This window comes from Numida meleagris, chromosome 22 (assembly GCF_002078875.1).
Source record: "Numida meleagris isolate 19003 breed g44 Domestic line chromosome 22, NumMel1.0, whole genome shotgun sequence".
NCBI lineage: Eukaryota > Metazoa > Chordata > Aves > Galliformes > Numididae > Numida > Numida meleagris.
The window spans coordinates 4,205,236-4,217,175 of NC_034430.1; the positions used below are offsets into that span (position 1 = coordinate 4,205,236).

The 11,940-nt window shown below is 68.9% G+C and overlaps 1 protein-coding gene across 4 annotated transcripts; it reads right to left on the minus strand.

Moving 5' to 3' along the window:
* MAP7D1 (MAP7 domain containing 1) lies at positions 202-11,934 on the minus strand. 4 transcript variants are annotated; one of them, XM_021375255.1, is made up of 18 exons: positions 11,896-11,934; positions 6,633-7,409; positions 6,444-6,512; positions 5,724-5,887; positions 5,459-5,573; positions 4,306-4,416; positions 3,089-3,211; positions 2,857-2,999; positions 2,630-2,763; positions 2,300-2,550; positions 2,072-2,231; positions 1,838-1,997; positions 1,613-1,717; positions 1,452-1,505; positions 1,308-1,365; positions 1,075-1,192; positions 807-1,003; positions 202-732 (listed from the first exon to the last, which is right to left on the minus strand). In XM_021375255.1, exons 2-18 carry the CDS (start codon positions 7,390-7,392, stop codon positions 722-724), a joined length of 2,733 nt encoding a protein of 910 aa, XP_021230930.1. In that variant the 5' UTR covers positions 7,393-7,409; positions 11,896-11,934; the 3' UTR covers positions 202-721. The 4 variants fall into 4 exon arrangements, with proteins under 4 accessions (XP_021230930.1, XP_021230929.1, XP_021230933.1 ...); XM_021375254.1 differs by having other exon boundaries at positions 6,444-6,515; XM_021375258.1 differs by lacking the exon at positions 4,306-4,416.

Sequence of the window (11,940 nt, forward strand, 5' to 3'; positions counted from 1 at the left end):
TGGCGTGACGTCACTTCCGCTTCCTTCCTTGCCCGCCCCTCACGCCACCAAGAGGGCGCAGCTTCCGGCGGGAGGGCAGGCCGGGAAATGGCGCCGGGGCCTGCGCGGTTCTGAGGCCCGTAGTCTGCGCCCTGCTCTGAAGTGCCGCCCCTCCCCACCGCCCGCCTACACCCTTGGGGCGCAGCGACGCGAGGCGACGGGTGGTTGTCCGCTTTTATTGTTTGCAAAGGTTGTCTGGATGCATAACACTGTCACAACGGCACGGAGAGCAGCGTGGGCCCGGCCCAGCCCCGGGTGCACGCACACATGCGTGGGGACAAAGGGGACGCGGGGCCCCGGGCAGCCCCGAGCCCCCCGGTGTCGGCCGAGCGCTATTTACAGTATTCACATACATTGTACCCAGCGAGTTAAATAACCACAGTATGACAGCACACATCTGGGGCGGCTCGGGCGGGCTGCGGGTGGGGGCATCAGGCTGGTAAGGTGCATGTTTGTTTTTTTTTTTTAAAAAAAAAGAACAAAACGAAATAAAAACAACTGAGAGAGAAACCAGGAAGCCCCGGTGTGGGCGCGGGGCTGGTGGCTGCCACTTCGGAGCCTTGCGCTGCCCAGGCTCCTCATGGCACGGCCGGGCGGGCGGAGGGGAGCAGCGAGGTGTTCCTTCTGACAACAGCTACGGGTCTGCGCGGTGCTCCGTGGGGGTGTCGGCTGGGGCCGGGCCTCACAGCACCTCTGTGGGCACGGGCTGTGGTCAGAGCTGTGGGCCATTGCCCCTGTCCCCTATAAGACCCCCCCCTGCCCCTCACCTGTGACCTGGGGGGGTTTGACCACCGCCTGCTTGAGGAAGGGCTCCTTGTCGCCGAAGGGGATGATGCTGCTGGGGCTGCCGCCATGGTGGAGCTCCAGCAGCTCAGGGGAGCCCTCGGTGCCTGAGAAGCCATTCTCATGCTTGCTGGGCTGCACGCCGTTCACCACCGGGGCTGCCACCTCCTTGGCTGGAGAGCTGTGGGGCAGTGGGTCGGGTTAAGCTGGGGTCCTGCCAGCCCCCGGCCCCCTTTCCACCCCTGTGCTCACCTGGGCTGCAGCCCCTCACCCGCCGGGCCCTTCAGCGTCCCCAGCGTCCCTGCACTTGGTGTCTCCATCTCAGGGAGCTCCTCTGCCTTTGGCATCGGCCCCGCTCTCTTCTCACCACCTGGAGGCACGAGCAGAACCCCGCTCAGCCCCAAGGCTCAGGGAGCAGCATGGGAGCAGAGAGAGGCTCTGGGGACCGCCAGAACCCCAGGGTGCTGCAGGAGGGGGCTGTGTACCTGTGCTGTGCTCCTGCTCGACTGCTTTCCCGTTCACTATCTTCTTGTCCTCCTTCTTCTGCAAGGAAAGGAGAGCAGTGAGGGCTCTGCGGTGCCTGCTGTCCCCAGGCAGCTCAGGACGGGGCATGGAGGACAGGCACCCACCTTGGCATCTGCTGCATCCGACTTACGCGTCCGCTTCATGATCTCCTCGAGGCGCTGCGGGGCAGACAGGGGCTCACACACAGCCTTCCCCAGCAAGACCTGCCCTATGTGGTGGGCACCCCCCAGTACGACACACACCCAGCAGTGCCCCCAGCCCTCACCTTCTTCCTCTCCAGCCGCTCCTGCTCCTCACGCTGGAAGTGCTTCTCCCGTTCCAGGCGCTGCCGCTCAGCCTCTTCGCGTGCCTTCGCCTCGGCCTCTTCTCTCTGCGAGGTCAGCAGGGATGGGTGGAGTGGGAACAGTGAGGACAGGCTTCATCTCATCCCGCACCCCATCCTTCCCTCTCATCCCTCCTCCTCCCCTCGGCCCCACACCCCGCCCCACACCTGTCTCTGCAGCCGCTCCGTCTCCTCCCGTTCTGCCCGTGCCCTCTCCTGAGCCTCACGCTCCTCCTGCAGCTGCCGCTCCTCCTCCCGCTGCCGTGCCAGGGCCTCCCTGCGGCTCTGCTCCTCCGCCGCCCGCTGTGCCCTCTCCTCTTGCAGCCGCCTGCGGGGACGGAGGGGGCTCTCAGCGAAGTGGGGGGCACAAGGGCCGGGGCAGGTCCATGGCTGGGCACTCACCTCTCCCGCTCCTCCTGCTCCCGGCGCTCCCGTTCCTCGCGCTCCCGCTGCTCGCGGGCCTGGCGCCGCTTCTCTGCCAGCAACCGGGCGGCCTCCTCCCGGTCCGTAGTGCCGGCCGGAGGTCTGCTGTGGGGGCTGTGGGCTGCAGGGGCTGGGGGGCCTGTGGGAAGTGAGTAGCATCAGCGCTGCTCCCTCTCTCCCCCTGACCCCTAGCCACCATGTACGTACCTGCCGCCGGCTCTGCGGGCACTCTGGGTGGCTCGGGGGGGGCCGGGCCCCTCTCCTCCTCTTTCCTCTCACGCCCTTTGGCCTGGCCCTCCTGCTCGCCCCGCTCATCCCGCGCCCTGGCCCGCACCTTGGGGGAGGAGTGGGCGCTGCGGGGCAGAGGTGGCTTGTGGGGCGAGCCCAGGGCCGGGCTGGGGGACGCCGGGCGGGCTTTGGGAGTGGCGGGGGAGGAAGGACGGTTCTTGGGGCTGGGGCTGCAAACAGAGTGAGAAGAGACATTAGCAGGGTCTCCATGGCCATGGGGCCGGGCAGCGTGCAGTGCCAGGTCCCAACCTGCTGTCAGCTGCAGGCAGGAGCCGGGGCTGTGCGCCGGGCAGCGACTGCCGCTTCTTGAGGCTGCGCTCGCGGGACAGCGCGCTGCGCTCCTTGGCGTTCTCCCGCTCCTTCTCCTTCTTCTCCTTCTTCTTCTGTGCCGCCCATAGAGAGATAGTATCAGCACCACGCCACTGGGCTCAGCCAGGAGCCGGGCACGGGGTGTCCCTGCCGAAGGTGGCACTCACCGGTGAGGACTCAGCGCGGCGGCGCGGCGTCACATCGGGGCTGCCAGCAGTGCCCCTCCGCCGCTCCCAGCAGCGGTGCGGCAGGCGGTGGTTGTGGCAGGGGCTGAGGGGGCTGGCGGAGGCCGAGCGGGGGCACACGGGCACTGCGGGGACGGAGCCGGTGGCTGTGGGCTCCCACCACGGAGCGCTCCCGGCCCCCTGCCCCATGCAGTTCCGTGCCCCCCGCGCTCACCCTGCTCCTTGCCGTTCCCAGCCAGCGTCACGGCGCTGCGGCTGCGTGCCAGGAAGGACAGAGTGGGAGTCATCAGCCGGTCCACTATGCTGCTCTCCCAGGGGCTCAGCTGCAGGCTGCGGTCTGCAGAAGAAGAGGAGCCCTTAGCACTCCCTGGAGCCCCGTGGCACCAGCACCATCCCTCTGCCCATGCCCCACAGCTGCGAGATCTCCACTCCTGGCACTGACAGCCAAGGCACTGTGCATGGCACACAGACGGCACTGAGGCAGGACGATGAAGTGTGCCCAGAGCAGCGTGCCCCCTCTCCGTGCACCCTGTGCTGGTGACACCAAGCCCCCGGTGCACTGCAGAGCCACCACTGTGTGCCCCTGCTCCAAGAGAGAGGGGCTGAGGCTACTGTGCAGTCACAGGAGCTGGGCCAGGCTCGTGGCACGCAGGGAATGGTGGCCCCCAGGCATGCTGCTGGCCCAGCTGGGCACGGGGACACTGCCAGCTGCATTGCACTGCTGGCACCAAACGTCCCACTGCCACGTGGACAGCACCGCAGAGACGGCAACCCTGTGTCCCTCTCCATCAGGACAACGCAGCACCCTGCTGCTGGAAGAGGACAAAACAGGGACATTGGAGCAACACTGGACACTGTGTCCAGCACCAGCCCAGGCGTCGTCTGCTCGGCACAGCCCCCTGTGCCCCCCCTGGCCGAGCCCCAGCATGAGGCCGTCAGAGCTGCCCGCATCAGCTGCTCTATCTATTTATACCACCCGGCGCACACCCATCGCCAGGCAACGCAGCAGCACAACAGCACGCAGACCCACGGCTCCGGCAGCTCGCCTGGACCTGGGCGACCTCGTGGCACCTGGCGCTGCACCCACAGCCCCCAGGGGCACCCAGTGCTGCACCGAAGGCACCGCAAGGCACTCCGAGGTGTCACAGTGGGCACCAGCCTGGCAGAGATGATGCGAGATGCAGCTCAAGCAGCCCTGGCCAGAGACCACAGGGCTCCCGGTGCCATCCGCCTCCCAGCCACTCTCCATGGCCGAGCAAGGAGCCAGCTCCAGCCTCCTGCAAAGCTCCAGCCTCCTCCAAAGCAAACAGCACATGGCTCCTCCTCTCCACGGGCACTGTGCATGGCACAGGTGGGGCTGGGGGGTCCCTACGTGGGGCGGGGACCAGGCTGTGCACCCTTGCACTGCAGGGCCATGCAAAGGGCTCTTACTTCTACTGGGAGAGTTCCAGAGGGTGGCAGAGGATTTGGAGAGCCGTTTGTTGATTATAGAGTCGACGTGTTTGGGGAGGTTTACGGCGGACACCGAGCAGCGGCTCGCACCTGGAGGAGGGAAAAGACATAGGGCATTACAGACCGGGGCCGGGGGGGGGTCCCCGCATGCAGCATGCACTGACAGGGGGCAGTGGGACTGCGGGGCGGTGGGAGGAGATGGTACACACTGGTGGCTGGGATGGGACAGTGCCTGCATCGTGCGGGAGGCATGCAAGGAGTTCAGCTCCGGGGACCACAGCCCTGCCACTGTGATGTCCCCAGAATGCAGTCCTGGAGCCAGGGGACCTCGGTGGCTCAGGGGCAGACGGACACGGGACAGCGCTCACAACAGGACCCTACAGCAGCACGGGTGGGGGGCAGCAGGGAAGCGGAGCCCTCAGCCCTAGCTGGGCAGCCAGAGCCCACTGATGGAGGAGGCAGCAGCCAGGTCAGGGGACGGCTCCACAGAGGTGGCAGGGAGCCCTGCACAGCAGATGTGCACCTGTCCCCGAATGCTGCACAAGTCACAGCGGGGCACGAAGCGTCCGTGTGCGCATCCTGACCATGCACCGCCAACACCCAACGCCCCACACGCAGCCACCCCACGGCGCGAGGCACGCAGGGCACGGGGACGCGGTGCTGCCCATCAGCCACAGCCCAGCCCTGTCCCCTCAGCAGCCAGGGTGCACCCCCAGCACAGCGTCCCCATGGAGAGGAGCCCACCACGCACTGAGCATCCCGCACGGCGCGGCCACGTGCACCGGGAGCACGCAGCCCTGGTCACCCCCACGCTGGCACCAAGTGCCGCCCGCATGCAGCCAGGTGACGTGGGGACGCACCACAACGCACACCCTAACACCACCAACAACAACCACGGCGATGCCAAGCCCAAAACCTCACTTGCCCCACGCAACGTCCCCGCGCAGCACCATGACCACAGATGGGCAGCACGGCCCAGGGGATGCGGTGCCACGGGAACAGAGAGAAACCATGGGGTCCCGCTGGGCCCCGGCACAGCACGAGGGGCTGCAGTGCCACGTTGGAGCAGGGCAGCACCGCAGGTGCCGAGTTTGCCATCCCTTCAGCCACAGCCCCGTCCTCGTGCACTCACCATCCTTGTGTGCGGCAGAACCGTGGTGCAGGGCCCCCGCCCACGACCACCGCTGCTGCCGGATCTCTGCCCACGTCTTCTTGGCCGAGCGCTGGATGGCCGCCTCGTAGCGCTCCTGTCCGGGAGAGGGATGGGCTCAGAGACGGGGACCTCTGGAGGGCGACGGGGCCGTGACACCCCCCCCGGGGCGCACACATGTGCCCGAGGATCCCCCCAGGTGTGCTGCTGGAGTCCCCACGGGCAGCGCACCCCACCCCCTCCCCACCTTGTTCTTCTCCAGCTTCTGCCGCTGCCGCTCCTCCAGCACCGCGCGGCGCTTCTCCGCCCGCAGCCGCTGCTCCTCCAGCCGCCGCCGCCGCTCCTCCAGCTGCCGCTCCCGCAGCACTTTGGCCTTCTCCTCCTTCTCCAGCCACAGCGCCCGCTTGGCCGCTGCCGGGGGGAGCCCACGTGGAGGGGTCACAGCCCGGCCGGGGGGATGCAGCGCCCCACGCACACGGAGAGCCCCACGGCCACGGTGGGGATGCGTGGCGGTGGCGCGGGGCTGAGGGCTGGGGGTTCCCCAGGAGCACGGGGCCGGCAGCATCGCAAGCAGCGTGGTGGCAGGGAGGAGTTAGGGCGAGGACAAAAGGGAGCCGGGAGCCCGCAGAGCCGCTCGGGGAAACAATGGGGGAATGAGGGTGGAAAGAGCGCGGGGACGAGGGGGCCCCATGGGCGGCGCGGGGGCTGCTCAGCCCCACGCATCCGCGGCCCCACACATCGCTGCCCACTGGAACTCGCCCAGTTGTGGGGTGCCGTGGGCCTGGGGAACCCCCACGTTGTGCAGCGTGCCGGGGGGGGCAAACCTGCAGGCGCAGTGCTCGCAGTAATAGCAGCTAATGGGATTGCCATGACCCAGCCAAGCTCCTTAGCTCCCCCCGCCTGCTCCTTCCCACCCACTTTCCCTCCCAGCGTGCAGCCTATGAGCCCCCCCAGCCCTGCTCCTCACCCAGGTACTTGGCCCGCTCCTCGCGCCGCTCCTTCGCCTGCCTGTGCCGTGCCTGGGCCTTCTGAGCATCTGCTGCGGGGAGACATGGTCAGAGCAGCACAAACTGCACCCCGGAATGGGTGGGGCATGAGGGGTCCCAAGTAACCAGTGGGGCAGAGAGAGCCACCCCCCTTCCTCCAGGTCACCCACCTTGCTTAGGCCTGGGGCTGGCAGCTGAAGATGGCGAGGCAGCAGCTGGAGTGGCACGGTCACCCTTGGGGTGGACATCCTTGGGGGGCACGTCCTTAGGGGGGACATCCTTGGAGAGCGCATCCTTGGAGGGTGCATCCTTGGGGGATGCATCCTTGGGGGGCACATCCTTGGGGGGGACATCCTTGGAGGGCGCATCCTTGGAGGGCACATCCTTGGAGGGCGCATCCTTGGAGGGCACATCTTTGGGGGGAATGTCCTTGGAGGGTGCATCCTTGGGGGGCACGTCCTTGGGGGGGACATCCTTGGGGAGCGCATCCCTGGGAGGCTGGCCTGTGCTGCCCGGGGGGCTCTTGGCATCGGACGGTGCCCCTTTGCCGGCGGTGGGGGTCATGGCAGTGCTCCCATGGGGCAGTGTCTCCACCAGACACGGGGCACTGGGGACGGGCAGCGGCTGGCCGGCGGTGCGGGGCGATGCCTCTTCTTTGGGGTGCTCTGTAGTGGGGGGGTAGGGGGACGCAGGGGGGGTGTTGTCAAACCAGGGTGGGACGCTCTCTGCAGAGGGGGCCACAGCTGCAGGGATGGGGGACACGGGCTGTCCTGGGGGGGTGACGGCTGCGGGAACAGGGCAGAGCTGTCCTGGAGGGGGGGTGGCCATTGGAGAGGGGGTCACATCTGGGAGGACGGGTCGGTCACGCTGCGGGGGGCTGTCTCCATGCACAGTGTCCCCAGGCTGGGGGGCCAGCACGCTGTCTCCCATTGGGGACGGTGTCTTCCCTGCAACACAGAGCACAGTGGGTCACCAGTGGGGCCTTCACTGCCACCTCCATCCGGGGGGGGCATCATTCGGCCCCACGCCGGCTGCCAGGCGCTGCATGCACAATGCACAGAGCACACAGACGGGGCTCCACCAGGCACCGCCGCCACAAAACGCCCTTCTTCCCCCACAGCTGCTGCCCCACAGCAGGGGGGAAACCCCACACCAGGCACTGGGAAGGGGGGGGGGGCAGGCACTTCCCAGAGGATGCAGAGCGCTTCCGCTGCATGGGATGGGCGCAGGATGGGTGCAGGATGGGCGCGGGCTGACGGCCTGACGTCACGCCACGGTGCGTGTCCCCGCGCACAGCCATGAACTCATGGTCCAGGAATGCACACGAGGCCGCCGCCGCCGCCGCCGCAAGAAAACAACCCCTCCCCAAACGTGTGGGGCTGGAAGCCCACTTAGCGCCTGCTCTGTGCGCCCGGCCCCAAATGGACCATGGCACTGAGCGGGGGTGACCCATGCGGGGGTGACCTGTGCGGGGTGCAGTGCAGCTGGGGCACCCCGTGGGGAGCAGCACACTGCTGCAGCCTGTCTGCCCTCTACAAGTGCTCCGTTTAGGATCACAGCCCTGATTCCCGTGCAGCAGGAAGGGTCGGTGCTTCTGCCCAGCCCGGCCCCACGGGCACCGCTGACACTGCCATGCACGTGACCCCAGCTCCGGCTGCAAGGAGGACCCCGGGGACCCACAGCCCCAGCGCGTGGTCCTCCCCATGGGGCGATGTCCCGCAGCACTCAGCTGTGTTTGTGGAACTCTCTGCAATCTTCGGAGAGGGGCAAAGTATGGGCTGTGCAAACACGGCCGGCGCCGCTCCTTCACATTGCAGCTGGAAGAGCGCAGGGACAGCCCTGGGCTGCACTGCATGGGGGGCTGCACCCAGCCAGGACCCCCCCACGAGTGCATCTCTCCCCGGATGGGCTCAGTGCAGGACCAACCCTCCTGCTGCTTTCCGGCTATTTGTGCTGCAGGAAGGAGGCCGTCCCCTGCTCCCACACACCCACAGCCCCCAATACAGCCCCAGCACGGCCCAGCACAGCCCAGCAAGGACAAGGGCTTCCACCCGTCCTCACTCCCACCCACGGGCACTGCAGCAATGCAGCCCAGGGGGCCACCAGCTGAGCCACGGCGCCACTTGGGCTGACACCGCGCAGCAGATGGACATCCCACACCGTCCCTGCGGTGTGAGGAGCAGCGCTGAGTCCCCGCTGCCACCCATCACCACGGGGCACGGAGCCACCGCGCAGCCCACGGGCAGGATCCGTCCTGTCCCAATGGCCAGGGGGATGGCAGCACCCAGCGCCGTGGGGCACGGCCACAAACCCTGAGAGCCACAGCCCAGGAGCGGCCCTGCACCATCTGTCCCTGTCGCTGCCGCAGCGCAGCAGCTGCCCTGAAACCCAACGCTGGGGCATTCCAGAGGGGATCAGCTCCCGGCCCCAAACACTGCGCCCCGCAGCCCCCGGCCCCGCTGTCCCGCAGAGGGGACATCGCTGTGCGCAGAGCAGTGGGACCGCAGCAGGATGCTGGGACGGGAGGGATGCCGGCCATGGGGTGAGATGCTGTGCCTCGAGCCACCCCCGCTGGAAGAGAGCTGCGGTGCAGAGCCCACCCGGCTCCTCTGGTGGGTCCCTGTGCCTTCAGCAGCACCCGTGTGCCACCGAGTGCCACCGGCACCTCCCACCCAGCACGCGGCCGGCGCTGCTCAGCCAAGCGGAGGCAATTCCCGGTGCTATGGAGCGAGAGCACATCGCAGCCTGGGGGGGTCGGGGCAAGGCGAGCAGCCTGCGCCCAGCACCGCAGCGGAGCCCTGGGGGGCTTCCCACTGGGGAAGGCAGGGGGGGCAGCGCGGCGCCTTCACCTCGGCTCCCCCCGATGTATCCTCACGTACCCGCCGAGCGGCATGGCCGGCCCCACCGCAGCATCCCCAGGTTGTCCCCTTTGGGACACAGGTCCCAGCTGTTGGAACACTGGATGGGGCTGATCCCAGTCTGGGGGGGTGAGGTGGGTGCAGCGCAGCTCATCCATGGTGTCCCCAGCACCAGGACCATGGACTCAGGCTGCTTGGCCACCACAGCCCCAGGACACATGTTCCTGCGCAGGGTGGGGGATGGCTCCTGTGATGCCCAGGGATGAGACCCGGTGCAAACCTCAGCCCCAAAGCCACGGCTGGCTTTGCAGGGCCCGGTGGGGACACGTGCATGTCCTCGGGGGACTCATGTCCCCTCTCCAGTTGTGCCCCCACCTCGATGGCAGCAGCGCCAGCCCCACAGGCATGCAGTAGATGGGGAAGCTCCCCGAGCTGCTCCATGTTCCCATCAGCTCCCAGTCCCACCTGCATGGAGCGTGTGCTGGTGTCCGGCAGGGACAGGGGCTCCCGAGGCCATCAGAGCCCTGTGGGGTGCACAGAGCCCCTATCCCCGCCACCTCACAGCACCGTGCTGTGCCCACTCCCACTCGGCTCCTGGGGATGTGCAGCATCACTCGTCACTGGGTGGTGGGGACAGTGTGTGTCCCCTGCAAGTCTCCAGCATGTCGCCATCCAGGGGCCCCTGCTCCTGCCTGGGGGTCAGCACCACGCCGGGGCTCTGGGGCACAGAGATGCGAGATGCAGGGGCACCATGACCAGCAGTGACGTGCAGAGCTGGAGAGCAACAAGGGGAACTTGGGAGATGGGATCTTGTGGCCACAGCTGGGGGGGTTTCCAGTGTTTAAAATACACCCAGGGGGAAGCAGAGCATGCCCAGGCTGCTCTGGGCTCCATCACCCCCAACACGGGGCGCAGGGCTGGGGCGCGGGCAGCACCTGGCTGCCATCCATCTGCACAGCGCTGAGCGGAGGCAGGAGGTGCCCACGTCCTTGGGGTGACCCCCCCACAGCCGGGCCCCATCCGCCAGCACCGCACCGGGAAACAGCACTGCAGGCAGGGCAGGGCTCACAGAGAGCACCTCCAAAACGCAGCTCCTATATTACGTGGGCACCTACCGGGGTCTCTGCGGGATCCCGGGCAGCCGCCCTCGCCACACTGCTCCGTTCCCGACCCCGCTGGCAGCCAGCTGAGAGCAGCCCCGACTATTTTGGACGCGGCACCACGGGGCTGTGAGCGTCACATCGCCGCTCCGCGCGTCGCATCGCGTTGGCTCTCAGCGCTGCGCTCCATGGCGGAGCCGGGAGGGCTCTCCCTGCGCTCCCAACGCCGGCGCTGGCGGGCGACCAGCTGCCCCGCACCCCCCGCTGCCCCGTGCCAGGAGAGCCCGACGGGACCCAAATAAGCACCGGCCGCGCCTGCCCTGCGCCCTGCGCCCTGCTCCTCGCCGCGCCGCTTCCACATCCCCGCTGGTGGCCAGGAAAGGGGAACCCACGGGGTCTGGGACGGCTGCAGGGTGGGACGTGGAGCAACCACTCGGCTCACCCGACCGAGGGGTGAGGACGCGCTTCAGCCAGCAGCTCCCCGCTTCGTGCACCGAGGGCGGCCTCGTCCCCGGGAACCTCCGGCCGCCCAAGGGCAGCGCTTTGGGGCGGCAGCTCCCGCCCGCTCGGGCACCGAAAGGCGCAGCGATGCTCGGCCGTGCTGCGGATGGGGAAGCGGCGGGTGGGACGCAGACAAGATGTCTGCAGCGCTGGAGGGCGAGCGCAGCTCGGAGCGGGCACGCAGTTCTCTGCGTGCCCCCAGAACCGCCGCACGGCACTGGGGCGGCACGCGGCCCTCCCCCGCTCCCGATGAATCACAGCGCGGCGCTGCGCGGGGCCGGGGGGGGGATAAGGGGGGGAGGGGAGAGCGTCTCCTCTTCCTCCATCGGTGGAAGCGGTGCCACAAAGCGCCGCTCGGTCACAGCGCGCAGCGGGGCCGGGAGCGCCGGAGAACGGCCCGGAGCAAAGCGGGACCGTCGTCCTCTGCCCGTCCCCACCGGAGTTCACAGCCCGGGGCAGCGGGAGGGCACCGCCGGGAACCGCTCAGCCCCCGCCCGGGCCGCCCCCGCCCCGCACCCGCACCGCCCCGCAGCGCTCGGTGCGGAGCTGAGAGCAGCGGATGGGGGCGATGCCCCCGCACACCCCGGGGAGGGCTCCCCAAGGGCACGGGCTCCATCGCGCAGCGGGGCCGGGGGCTGCGCTCCGCCCCCCCCTCCTTCCTTTCCTCCGCCAAAATGGAGGGGCGGCCCCGCGCCGCCGAGCTTTGTCCGCTCCCGGCCCCGCGCTGCGGGCGGCCCCTCCGCTCCCCCGCTTCCCCCGGCCTCAACCGCCGCCCGGCCCCGCACCGCACCCCCCCGCCTCTGGGGCCACCGCCCGTACGGCTCCGGGGCACCGAGGCCGCATCCCGCGTTCCCACCCGCACCGCGCTGCGGTCCTCGGCCGCCATCCCCCCCCGCTTCCCGCAGAGCCGCATCCCGCACCCCCGCCCTCCCCGGGCCCGCATCCCGCACCCGGCCCGCTCCCCGCAGCCGTACCGGGCGCAGTTCGGGGCTGGGGCTCCCGCCCGGCGCGGCCGCTCT

Excerpts from the sequence above, each read along its gene's own strand:
- MAP7D1 (XM_021375254.1), bottom strand. The coding sequence starts at position 7,392 with ATGGGAGACAGCGTGCTGGCCCCCCAGCCTGGGGACACTGTGCATGGA. Across the intron at positions 1,998-2,071 it reads GAGCAGGAGGAGCGGGAGAG|GCGGCTGCAAGAGGAGAGGG; the intron begins GTGAGTGCCCAG and ends CCGTCCCCGCAG. Across the intron at positions 1,366-1,451 it reads CGGATGCAGCAGATGCCAAG|AAGAAGGAGGACAAGAAGAT; the intron begins GTGGGTGCCTGT and ends CTTTCCTTGCAG.